This window comes from Myotis yumanensis, unplaced genomic scaffold (genome assembly GCF_028538775.1).
Source record: "Myotis yumanensis isolate MYYU_CA2020_CCGP unplaced genomic scaffold, mMyoYum1.0.hap1 SCAF_2, whole genome shotgun sequence".
In the NCBI taxonomy this organism is placed as follows: domain Eukaryota; kingdom Metazoa; phylum Chordata; class Mammalia; order Chiroptera; family Vespertilionidae; genus Myotis; species Myotis yumanensis.
In genome coordinates this window covers 57,062,435-57,075,593 of record NW_027223753.1, presented here as the reverse complement: position 1 = coordinate 57,075,593, position 13,159 = coordinate 57,062,435, and the positions used below count along the sequence as shown (strand labels likewise).

Genomic DNA, 13,159 nt, shown 5'->3' with positions numbered 1-13,159 from the left:
TGAGGTCGAAACGGCCCCGGCGTGGTAGGGACAACCCGGGTCAGGTTGAAACGGCCCCCGTGAGGTAGGGACGACCCCAGTCAGGTCGAAACGGCCCCGGCGTGGTAGGGACAACCCCGGTCAGGTTGAAACGGCCCCCGTGAGGTAGGGACGACCCCAGTCAGGTCGAAACGGCCCCGGTGTGGTAGGGACAACCCCGGTCAGGTTGAAACAGCCCCGGTGTGGTAGAGACAACCCCAGTCAGGTTGAAACGGCCCTGGTGTGGTAGGGACGACCCCGGTGAGGTTGAAACGGCCCCCGTGAGGTAGGGACGACCCCGGTGAGGTTGAAATGGCCCTGGTGAGGCTCAGACGGCCCTGGTGAGGTTGAGACTACTCCAGTGAGGTTGGGACAAATAAAGGGGACCAGTATGGACTGATGAACAGGTGTAGATACAGAAGCAGAGCAACATTGAACAGAATGTTAAACTACAATGGGGAGCCTGGGGAGGGTTGGGGGGGGGGGATTAAGAGACCAACTGAAGGACTTATATGCATGCATATAAGATTAACCAATGGACACAAGACACGGGGCGGGGGGGGGCGGGGGGTAGGGGCCGGGGGAATGTCATGGGGGGGAAAAAGGAGACATATGTAATACTCTTTGTAATACTTTAAGAAATAAAAATTATAAAAAAAAAAAAAAAAAAAAAGATTTTTTAAAATTAAATTTTAGAGAGAGAGGAAGGGGGGAGAGGGAGAGAGAGAGAGATATCGATATGATATCATAACATCCATCAGCTGTCTATTGCACACCACCAACTGGGGATCAAACCTGCAACCTGAGCATTTCCCCTGACTAGAAATCAAACCCAAATCAGCAACCTTTTGGTGCATGTAATGACACCAACCAAGCCATACTGGCCAGGGCTAATGTTAAGTTCTTAGCAACTGTCAGGCACTAGCCTAAACATGTTTACAGATTAATGTGTAAGTACATTAAGTGTCAAAAGTCAGATCTAGGTGTGTCTAATTCCAAAGCCCATGTTTCTCAGTGATAACTATATCCTGAATCTTCCTTTCTAAACTGGCATGGTGCTGCATTTTATCAACTCCCTCACCCCTGACCACGCTCCCTCCCTGCATATCTGCCTACTGTGTCTTCTCTTTTTTAAAAAAAACAAATATATTTTATTGATTTTTTACAGAGAGAAAGGGAGAGGGATAGAGAGTTAGAAACATTGATGAGAAAGAAACATCAATTTAGCTGCCTCCTGCACACTCCCTACTGGGGATGTGCCTGCAACCAAGGTATATGCCCTTGACCGGAATCGAAACTGGGACCCTTCAGTCCGCAGGCAGACGCTCTATCCATTTAGCCAAACAATTTAGGGCTGTGTCTTCTCTTTTTACCTCTTATTCTGGATGTTGACTGATAAATCCCAACACGCTACTTTTTTTTCTTAACATATTTACCAGAGAGGAAAGAGAGGGAGAGAGAAACATGAGAATCACCGATCGGCTGCCTCCCACACAACCTACACTAGGGATTGAGCCCACAACCCAGGCATGTGCCCTGGCCGAGAACCTAACTATGACCTCCTGGTTCACAGGTCGATGCTCAACCACTGAGTCACGCTGGCCAGGCCTATCACTCTACGTTTGTAAATACAGGGGTGAGCAAAGTAGATTACAGTTATGATACAAATAAACCTCGGTTCTCAAGTGTGTCTCATCTCAACCAAGTTGTTCTCGACCAAGTTGTTCACAGAAAAAATAGTCTTGGTTTTCGACCAAAACTTCAGTTTTCAACCTGACAACCCTTTCTTGCTGATACCTCACCAAGACAAAAAAGGGTCTCAGGCAACAAAGAAAGGAGAGAACGCTTTTGTTGCTGGTAAAATCGAGGGTTAGTACAATTTTAAAACTGAAGGGGGAGACCAAGATGGCGGCGTAGGTAAACACCGGAGACCGCTGCCGCAAACAACCATTTCAAAAATACAACTAAAAGACTGAACGGACATCACCCAGAACCACAGGTAGGCTGGCTGAAGAGAGACTCTACAACTAGAAGGAAAGAGAACAGCAAATCAAGGCTCAGAGGCGGCGCAGTGTGGAAAATACAAAGGTACCGAGGCGCGCGCGCAAAGCGGGCTGGTGGCTGAGGGCGCAGTTGTCGTTTTCTGTCGGGAGTGAGTCTCAGACTCTGGGCTCCAGATCCGGGCGAGTCTCTAGGGACCCAGACTCAAACGGGAGAAGCGGGATTATCCGGCATCAGTTGGAACCTGAGGGCAGCTTTCTCTCCGAGGTTTGCAGTGGCTGCCGGGGTTCTGAGAAGCAGAGCCTCTGGGAACAGGACTGAGCGTGGCCATAACTGCTCCCTCCGCCCGCCCTGTTGAGCCCGCCCCGCCCAAAGCCTGCGCACAGCCATTTGCCGATCGCCTCAGGCAAAGGCTGGATTAGCGCCTCCCCAGAAGGCAGACGTTTTCCATACAGCTGATTCCTACAGCCAGCCGGCCTGGGGGTCAAATCCCTCTAGTGTTAACTACAACAATTAAGGCTTGGCTAGAACAAGACTGCGCACAGAGACCACAAGGGGGTGCACCAAGAAAGCATAAAAGATGCGGAGACAAAGAAACATGACAGAAATGGAGGATATGGAGCTAAGAATCGCAATTTTGAGGGCTTGCCATAAATTTGTGCAGAGCCTCACGAAAACTAATGAGACCCTCGATGCTACGATAAAGAAATTAGAAAGTAAGCATACACGGACTGAAATAAAGAATATTATACCCAATAGCAGACCAGAGGAGTACAATAATCAAACCAAAGATTCGACAAAAAACACCCAATTGGAAAAGCAAAATGAAAAAAGAATCCGAAAGTGTGAAGATAGTGTAAGGAGCCTCTGGGACAGCTTTAAGCGGTCTAATATCAGAGTCATTGGAGTGCCAGAAGATGAGAGACAGCAAGATATTGAAAACCTATTTCAAGAAATAATGGCAGAAAACTTCCCCCACCTGGAGAAAGAAATGGACTTACAGGTCCAAGAAGCGCAGAGAACCCCAAACAAAAGGAATCCAAAGAGGACCACACCAAGACACATCATCATTAAAATGCCAAGAGCAAAAGACAAAGAGAAAATCTTAAAAGCAGCAAGAGAAAGAGGCTTAATTACCTACAAGGGAATACCCATACGACTGTCAGCTGATTTCTCAACAGAAACTTTGCAGGCCAGAAGGGAATGGCAAGAAATATTCAAAGTGCTGAATACCAAGAACCTACAACCAAGATTACTTTATCCAGCAAAGCTATCATTCAGAATTGAAGGTCAGATAAAGAGCTTCACAGATAAGGAAAAGCTAAAGGAGTTCATCACCGCCAAACCAGTATTATATGAAATGCTGAAAGGTATCCTTTAAGAAGAGGAAGAAGAAGAAAAAGGTAAAGATACAAATTATGAACAACAAACATGCATCTATCAACAAATGAATCTAAGAATCAAGTGAATAAATAACCTGATGTACAGAATGAACTGGTGATTATAATAGAATCAGGGACATAGAAAGGGAATAGACTGACTATTCTTGGGGGAAAAAGGGGTGTGGGAGATGCGGGAAGTGACTGGACAAAAATCATGCACCTATGGATGAACACAGTGGGTGGGGAGTGAGGGTGGAGGGTGGGGTGGGAGCTGGAAGGAGGGGAGTTATGGGGGGAAAAAAGAGGAACAAATGTAATAATCTGAACAATAAAGATTTAATTAAAAAAAAACAAAAAACAAAAAAAACAAAAAACTGAAGAGGCCATGGAGTGCTAATATTGCTAAGGGTGTGAAAGTGCTTACAAAACAATCACAGGCAATTGAATATGTAGAAAAACTTGATTGGATAAATCAGTGGTTCTCAACCTTGGCCGCACATTAGAATCACCTGGGAATCTTTTTAAAATCCTCGTTTCTGCCTCATCCTCCGGAAATTCTGTTTCTTTGTTACTAATGTTGTGGCCCCACCCCATAACAAAGAAACAGAATTTCCGGAGGATGAGGCCCAGAAGTCAGGATTTTAAAAAGATTCCCAGGTGATTCTAATGTGCAGCCAAGGTTGAGAACCACTGGGATAAATGAAAAGCAGTTATAGCATTTCTGAGGCAGTGATACATGAAAAATTCGTATAAGGCAGTAGGGGGTGGTTTGATAAATGTAAGAAAAGTATTTATAAATTAAACAGTACATTACACATAAATTGTATATAAGAAAGGTTAAAACAGAATTATTGGGGATCTGGAATGGATTAATTCAATTTACATTATTTCTTTTGGGGAAAAAATGATTCATTTTTTTTTAACAAATTGCTTCTCAAACAGCCTTCCAGAATGAATTAAGTGTGAGAAACAGGGTTCCACTGTAATACAATAATAAATAATAATAAGAGAATAAACTATATATTCCATGTATTCACAACTGTAAACCTGCTTTTGCCCTCCCCTGTACATAGTCTCAATTAGGGAGCTCCTTCACTGCCTTTCTTTCAACTGTCACTTCTTTTCTTTTCTTTTTTAAAATATATTTTATTGATTTTTTTACAGAGAGGAAGGAAGAGGGATAGAGAGTTAGAAACATCAATCAGCTGCCTCCTTCACACCCCCTACTGGGGATGTGCCCGCAACCAAGGTACATGCCCTTGACTGGAATCGAACCTGGGACCCGTCAGTCCGCAGGCCGACGCTCTATCCACTGAGCCAAAACGGTTACGGCTCAACTGTCACTTCTTTTAAAATGATTCTCAAGGATATTTCACTACCCATAAGGTCTCTTCCAAACTATAGTCTCAAATTCCTAACTCTGCTGAATATATCTAGTCACAACCCTTTAAAAGCAATATAGTTATGAGGAGTATGGACTCCAGAACCAGTATATCAGTTACTTTTGCTATAATTAGACCATGTAAAAACCGAAATACCCCCCTCATGGGTATACAAGGGCATTTATTTATTTTACAAGTCTGTGGAGTTTTGCTATTCAGGCCATGGCTGATCTCCTGGACTTATATGCAATCAGTTGTGGGTTGGCTAGGCAGGTCTTCTGACTTTGGCTGGGCTCACCCTTTGTCTTGGGTTGAGCTGATCTAGGCTAACTTCTTCTGAGATGACTGGAACAAATCAACTCTTTCTTGTGTTCTTCAGCAGGCTAATCCAGGCATGTTCTCTTGGTCATGGAAGAGGAGCAAGTTTTCACATCTGCATGTGTTCTATCTGCTAATTTTCACTGGCCAAAGCAAGTTACATAAGGTGGAACTCAGAAAGGGGGGAGGGGGCCTTTAGACTCCACATTTTAAAAGAAAGGTTTTTATTGATTTCATAGAAAGAGGAAGGGAGAGGATGAGAGGGATAGAAACATCAGTGAGAGAAAATTATCCATTGGCTTCCTCCTGCATGCCCCCTACTGGGAATCGAGCAAGCAACCCAGGCATGTGCCCTGATGGGGAATCGAGGTGACCTCTTGGTGCATGGGAGAACCCTCAACCAACTGAGCCACACTAGGCTGGGCTAGATTCTGCTTTTAATGAGAAGAGTGCAAGTCACATGGCAGAAATTGTGGGTACAAAAATGTGAACAATTAAGGCCATTAATGCAATCAATCTACTACAGTTAAATTGCTTGCATCTGGACACAGAACCTGGCTGGAGAAACTGGCTAGAACCTGGCTAGAGAACCTGACTAGGCTGCCGATCAACTGAACGCTGTCTTTGTGTCATTCCTTCTTCACCGACTCCGTCCACACCTTTGGGAACCCCTGGACCTGCTGGGGCTGGACCCCAACAGGGAAGCACATCAGCGCCACCAGCGCTGACAGCCAAGCCACACAGCAGCTCAGCGTTGGACCAGGATCACCCAGCGTGAACGTCTGTGTCCGTGAGGAGGCTTTAATCTCATTGCCCACACCGGACCTATAAAAGGAGGAGCCTTGGAAGCACATCAGAGCACATCGCTGACAGCCAAGCCCCACAGCAGCTCAGCATTGGGCCAGGATCATCTAGCGTGAACGTCCGTGTCCGTGAGGAGAATGGCATCACAAGACGAACCAGCCAGGAACCGTCCCCGGGCAGAAAACTTCAAGCTTAGATCTCGCGGAGGACCCATAAACCAGGAAGGAGAGGAGGCGGAGAAAGTCGGCTTCCCCAGCCCTGGACTCACCTCATTGAACAAGGGCAGCTGCAGGCTTGGGAAGGCGGAGCTGCAGGGCATCTTGCGGTCTTTCCGCTCGTGGCTGCAGCCAGACACGCACAGTAAGCAGCAGATGATTGTCCAACTGTCAGTGGAGCAGTTCCTGCTCAACAGGCCCAGCAGCGAGAGGGCCGCATGGCGGGAGAAGTGGGAGTCGAGTGGCAGAGACCTGGAGGCGTTCATGGAGCACCTGGGGGATGAGGACCTGAGGCCCCCCAGCTTGGTCCATGTCAGCATGGGGGAGCAGGAAGCCCTGTTCTCGGAGAACATGCCCGCGGGACAGATCCTGGCCCATCTTCAGGAGCAGCGCTCAGCAGCAGCCGCCACGGCGCTCACCCCGGGGACACCCTCCCCGACTCCCTCAGAGACACCCCGACCAGCAGCACCAGGCGATGCAGATGCAGATGGCGACAACCTTTCCAGTCCAGACCGCCAACCCCCCTTTAGGCTCATCCTGGAGGAAGAGAGTCCTCAGAGGCCCGCAGAGGGCAAGGTGTCCGGGGAGAGTCCACGCAGCTCCAGTTCAGCAAGTCCGGGCGCCCCCACTGCGCAGGAAGAGCCTCCCCGAGAGGAGGCCCCCCGGGAGGCGGGGGGCGCCCGGAAGCTGTACCGGTGCGACCGGTGTCCCCAGGTCTTCGAGTACCTCTGTCGGTTCCAGCTGCACCAGAGGAGGCACAACAACGAGCGGCCCTTCGTTTGCGCCACGTGCGGCAAAGGCTTCTTCCAGGCCTCGGACCTGCGCGTGCACGCGCTGATCCACGCGGAGGAGAAGCCCTTCCGCTGCAGCTGGTGCGACCGCGCCTTCAGCCACCAGACCAACCTGCGGGCCCACGAGCGCATCCACACGGGCGCCAAGCCCTACGCGTGCGCTCAGTGCGGGAGGACCTACCGCCAGTCCTCCACCTACCACCGCCACCTGCGGATGCACCAGAGGAAGGCCTCCGAATCTGGGGCCAGCTCCTCTCTGAAGTGACTCTCCTGTTTGGAACGGCAAAAAAAACGTTTTCTCTTTTTGGTGTTGGTTAAAAGGGAACATAAGATATTTAAATAAAAATTTCCAAAAAAAAAAAAAGAGCTTCCGAGGGAGGGGAACGGGCCGCTGAGACCGGTTCCCGGGCTGGCCGAGAAGACAGCCTGAATCTAGACCTGAATGGCGTCTTCTCCCCACTGACCATGCTGAGACTGTGGCCAGTTCATAACCCCCGGGACTCGGTTCTGTCACCTGCAAGTCTGGGGACCCGGGAGACTAAGGTGGAGTCTCGACCGGAAAGCCCTTTTGATCTTAGCGAGGGAGGCTCTGAACAGCTCAGGACCGGTGTGCCAGTTTCATTAATAAGAGTTTTTAAAGTGAGGCTAAAAGGGCTTAGAGAAAAATCCTAACTGGAGTAACCTATTGAGCTACCATCAGGCACAATGAGGGGACTGCTTTGACATTTGAGGTAGATGCAAAGATGATAGACTCATAGACTTACATTTAATTCTTTTATTCATTTTTAGTTTATTCTTATGTATAGGTGTTAGTTGGTAGTGTAGTTTCTTTCTTTTTTTTTTTTCTTGCACGTGTCCAATTTTCCCAACAGCATTTATTGAAGAGACTGTCTTTACTCCATTGTATGCTCTTGCCTCCTGTCAAATGTTAACTGATCATAAGGGCATGGGTTGATTTCTGGGCTCTCTGCTCTGTTCCTCTGATCGATATGTTCTTATGCCAGTCCCAGGCTGTTTTGATTACAATGGACGTGTAGTATAGTTGGATATCAGGTTTTGTGATCCCTCCAGCTTTGTCCTTTCTCAAGATTGCTGCAGCTACTCAGGGTCTTTTAGGTTTCATATAAGTTTTTGAAGTATTTGTTCTAGATCTGTGAAATATGCCATTGGTATTTTAGTAGGAACTGTATTTAATTTATATATTGCTCTGAGTAGTACGGACATTTTATTTTTATTTTTTTTAAAATATATTTTATTGATTTTTTACAGAGAGGAAGGGGGAGAGAGAGTTAGAAACATCGATGAGAGAGAAACATCGATCAGCTGCCTCCTGCACATCTCCCACTGGGGAACCAAGGTACATGCCCTTGACCGGAATCGAACCTGGGACCCTTCAGTCCGCAGGCCGACGCTCCATCCACTGAGCTAAACCGGTTTCGGCAGTATGGACATTTTAATAATGTTAATTCCTCAATCCATGAACGCAGCATATGCTTTCCACTTTTTTTGTATCTTCCTCAATTTCTTTCTTCAGCATTCTATAATTTTCCAAGTACAGGTTTTATACCTCTTTAAATTTATTCCTAGGTACCTTATTTTCTCATTGTAATAGCAAATGGAATTCTTTTCTTAATTTCTCATTCTGACAGTTCATTATTGGTGTATAAAAATTCCACCAATTTCTGATTATTAAATTTTATATCCTGCTACCTTGCAGAATTCATTTATTAGATCTAGGAGTTTTTGGAGGAATCTTTAGGATTTTCTATGTATAATATTATGTGATCTGTGAATAATGAGTTTTACTTTCTCCTTTCCAATTTGGATGCCATAGGCAGAAAGTGTGACTAGCAGGCGCCTATCTGATGTTTCATCTCCCTCTGGACTGTCATCTTCCTGGTACTGCCCTGGAGGCACCAGGAAATCTGAAAGGAAAACATACTTTGCCTGGATCAAGTGAGCCAACCAGCATGTCTTACAGAGCCACTCCTCCCAGAACCCTGTGGAAGCCAGCTGAATTGAATGAGAGGAGCCAGTGTCAGTGCACCTAGAACCATTGAATTATGCTCCATCTTTTCCAACTATAATTTATAAAGCTTAATTACATTTACTTTTAAAGTAATTAAAGAGCTTACCTAACCAAAAAAAAAAAATTGCTTACATTTGAATACTGGCTCTGCCACTCACTATCTGTGTGACCTTGGCAAGTTCTCTGACCTCAGTTTCTTCATCTGCATAATGAGCCCCTCCTTGAATTGTTCTGAAACCAAATACTTTAAAGATACAAAGTACATAGTAAATGTACAGTATCACTATTCCCCAATTTTTGGTGCAGATAATGTGCCCGGCCAGATGCATAGTCCTACAGTGCTTTACATGTCACCAATGGATACCAGGATATCAGTCCATCCCCCTATATGGCTTAAAGTGCTAAGTAGATCATGACTTCAATAATTCATGTCTGAAAAATTATGTTTGGCAAAATTATGGAGGCATAGTTACTTATGAGAGCAACTATACAGGTATAGGTTTATCAGATGAGCGCTTTTGGGTTTAAGTTCCTTCAGTTCTCTGTCTCTCACCAAGGTGAACTTCTGCTACAGGACCTATGGACATTGAAGTGAGATTGTTCATGAGTATGGGAGCAGGTGCACTTATCTAACTGTAAAGTCATGATGCTACTGAGGACTATATTTTGTAGCATACCAAAGCACCTCCCAACTTACTGATAGCCCTGGTCAATGTGTCTCTGTGCCTATCAATGTTTACCTCCCTCTCCCTTCCTCTCTCTCCAAAATCAGTAAAATTTTTTAAAAACTTACTGGTTTAAAACAATTTATTTTCATAATTTTGTGGGTTGTCTGGATGGTTCTTCTGCTTCATGTTGTGTTGTCTAGAGTCACTCATGAGGTTGCACTGAACTGGCCCTTAGGCTGTGCTGGAATGTCCAGGAAGTTTTTTTTAACATAACTGGCTTGGTGCTGACTATTGGCTGAGGCACTACATATATCACCATTCATGACTCTCTCTCTACAAGGTCTCATCCTTCAGGGCCTCTCCCAGTTCTTTCTCTCTCTAGGATAGCCTGACCTTCCTTACTGTATGCAGCTGGGTTCCAAAAGTTTGAAAGAAAATGCTGCAGGCTTTTAAAGTGTTAGGACTGAAACTTGTACAGTGTCATTTCTGCCTTCTTTTATTGGGAGGGAACTACACGAGGGCTGGAATACGAGAAGGAATAGTTCACTGGGAGACACCTATATAACCAACTACATTTAAGTAGCCTGGGAAAGCACACGGAAGGAAGCAGGAGAGTGCCACACAGTATCTGGTTGCCTTACTTTTAATGACACAAAGATTGATTAATGGGTTCAGATGGTGAGGGCCTAATTCTTCCATTATAAAGTTACTGATTTTTTCAACTAATAGTTTTATCTACTGATGATTATTGCCTAAATCAATTATTTCATTACAGGTTGCAAAATGGTGATTTTCTAATTCTAGCATTCATTTTGAGGGACTTTTTCAAAATGTTCTTTACCCTGTAAAGCAGGGGTGGGGAATGTCTAGCCCATGGGCTGTATATGGCTGCGAAATAATTTTGTCTGGCCCTGCCAAGGCATTAGAGGTGAGTTAACTAAATGTTTGACCAAATATAGCAGGCTAATTTTTAAGTTGATAATTTTGTATGGCCTGTAAATGATGTTCTAAATATCCAAATGGCCCTTGGCAGAAAAAAAAAGATTTCCCACCCCTGCTGTGAATGAATTGTGGAAAAAGAGGAAAATGGTTTTGGACTTGTGATGTGGTAAATGTTGAAACCAGTACTAACTTGATGCCCCTGAGGGTTGAGATCAGTGAGCGACTGTATCAACTAAATGAATGGAGTATCATGAAAGAATGGAGGATCATCTGAAGAACGTATAATTTATTCATCATTTTAAATGTAAATCTTTTCTTGTACTAAATTAGGCTTATAAGAGAGTTTCTTACCTGGGCTATGCTTTTCACCTCTTCCAAGCCTAGAGAACTTCCTTGAGTCTAGAATGCAAGATATAATAAAGTCCCATAAAATTGTCAGACCTACTATAAGGATGCTGTTGAGAACACTATTCATTATATTCATGATCTCATTTTGAGAAATCATTGGGAAAATGTATGTGGTTTTAGCACCAGGAACAGTAATGCCTCCTCTGAGCAACTGGTTTGTTATCCCAAGTATACTCAGCCTGTCATAACTGATCTTGTTTTTCCTTGTTACATCTGCCAGAAAGCTTTAAGCAAGTGTTCAGGACCTTAGAACATGTATTATTGTGCATTATTTTTCTTGCTTCTATTTTCCTTTTGCCTGAATTTTCCCATTTTAATTATTTTAAATTTCATTTACCCTATTATACTATTTTTTCCCTAAGCCACATAAGTGTTTTAGAAATAAACAAGGTATAATTTTTAAAATATGCCAAGTATATTGACCTTTTCAGTAGTGAACAACAATGTCTTCCCCACCAGACAGTAAGCTCCAAAAGGATTTGTCTTGTTCACCCCAATGCTTAACATGGTGTGTGGCACAAAATAGGTATCTGGTAAGTTTGTCCAATAAATTAATGTTGATGACTTCCTCTTTCAAATTTTCTCATCCCTGGTTTTTGTTAGTACAATTCTATCCCAGTTTTTCTTTTACTATTGTAGCCTCTTGTTTCTCTATAGTTGTCACTTTTTTCCTTGCCTCCAAATTTCAGTGTCTCAGGGTTTTGTTCATTTTCAGCTCTTTTCACTCTGTGCATCCCTGGATAACCTAATCTAAACCCAGGTTCCAATTATTACTTGTATGTTAAAAACTCACAAACCTGTACCTCCAGCTTAGCCCTAGAGCCTGCATCCCAGACATATATATTCAAATGAGTCCTGGGCTTCATTTGGATGTATGAATTAACTTCTTACAGCATAGCCTACCAGTGGTTGGCAAATTCATTAGTCAACAGAGCCAAATATCAACAGTACTTCTTCAAAATAGGCTCGCCCAGGCTGAAAACCGACTTCTGTGCATGGGCCACGAAGTTTCAATTGCACTGTACGTGCGCCCGCATGTGGTATTTTGTGGAAGAGCCACACTCAAGGGGCCAAAAAGCCTCATGTGGCTCGCGAGCCGCAGTTTGCCGACCACGGGCCTAACCAAACTCACTCCCCCCGCCCCCCCCTGCAATCTGCTCCGACTTTACTATTTCATGTGGTCACCAAAGATACCTCCATCTCCTGGGACTCCTAGACTCCAGGAATCCTAGACTCTTAATTTATCCACAAATTCAATCAGCTACCTTGATTGATTTAGAGATTCAAGCCCCAAAATATTTGGACACATATTTAGACACAAGGACATTCAGCAAACCAATCATTCATAATAGCATGAAAGTGGACTAGCCCAAATAGAAAAATGGATCAGTAAAGATACATAAGTATCTCTTGGAGTTTTTAAAAACTAATGACATGGAAAATATCTTATGAGAGAAATAGTATACATTGTTTCATCAGATTTTATATATTGATAGAAAAAGTGGGGGCTTCTTTCTGGTAGTTGTATTGTTAGTGTTAGTAACTTATTAGTAAATTAGTAAGTTTCATCTTCATAGGGGCTTTGCATCAACTCCTCTGCCTGTGGAATGTTTTTAAGTTTTATTTATTGATTGATTGAGTTTAGAGATAGGAAGGGAGGGGGGAGAAAGAGAGAAACATCAATTTGTTGTTCCACTTTTTTATGCATTCTTAATTGCTTCTTGCATGTGCCCTGACCAGGAATCAAACCCACAAACTTGGCGTATCACAATGCAACTGAGCTACCTGGCCAGGGCTGTCTGTGGAATGTTTTTCCCACCCTTTGCCTAAATATTATCTCCTCAGGAAGGCCTCCCTTTTCCTTCTATCTAGAAACCTTAGACATGTACTTCTGAATATAATGGACATATTCTCATAGTAACTTGTACTTCTCATTCATGGTACTTATCAGTTTGAATCTATGTATCTGTGTTATTTCTTGAATGTCAGTCAGCCTCCCTCCCTACACTACAGGCTCTGTAAGATTATAGGGCCTATGCTTTCTTTGTTCACTACTGTATCTCCAGCCCCTACTATAGTTTCTGGCATTATTTATTGAAAAAATAAATGAATGAACCACATCAGTGGTTTTCTAAACATGTTTTGAGGCAATGCCTTATGTGCCATGGTAAGGAACTGATGGAAGTATCAGTAGTTGCCCA

General features: G+C 44.2%; 1 protein-coding gene across 1 annotated transcript; it reads left to right on the top strand.

The window, feature by feature from the left end:
- The first annotated feature begins 6,042 nt into the window (after window positions 1–6,042).
- On the top strand, window positions 6,043–7,176 carry LOC139002417 (zinc finger and SCAN domain-containing protein 4-like). Its single transcript, XM_070403716.1, has one exon. The coding sequence runs from the start codon at window positions 6,043–6,045 to the stop codon at window positions 7,174–7,176; it is 1,134 nt and encodes a 377-aa protein (XP_070259817.1).
- The last annotated feature ends 5,983 nt before the right edge of the window (window positions 7,177–13,159 follow it).

Coding starts and splice junctions, on each gene's coding strand:
- LOC139002417 (XM_070403716.1), top strand. CDS start 6,043: ATGGCATCACAAGACGAACCAGCCAGGAACCGTCCCCGGGCAGAAAAC.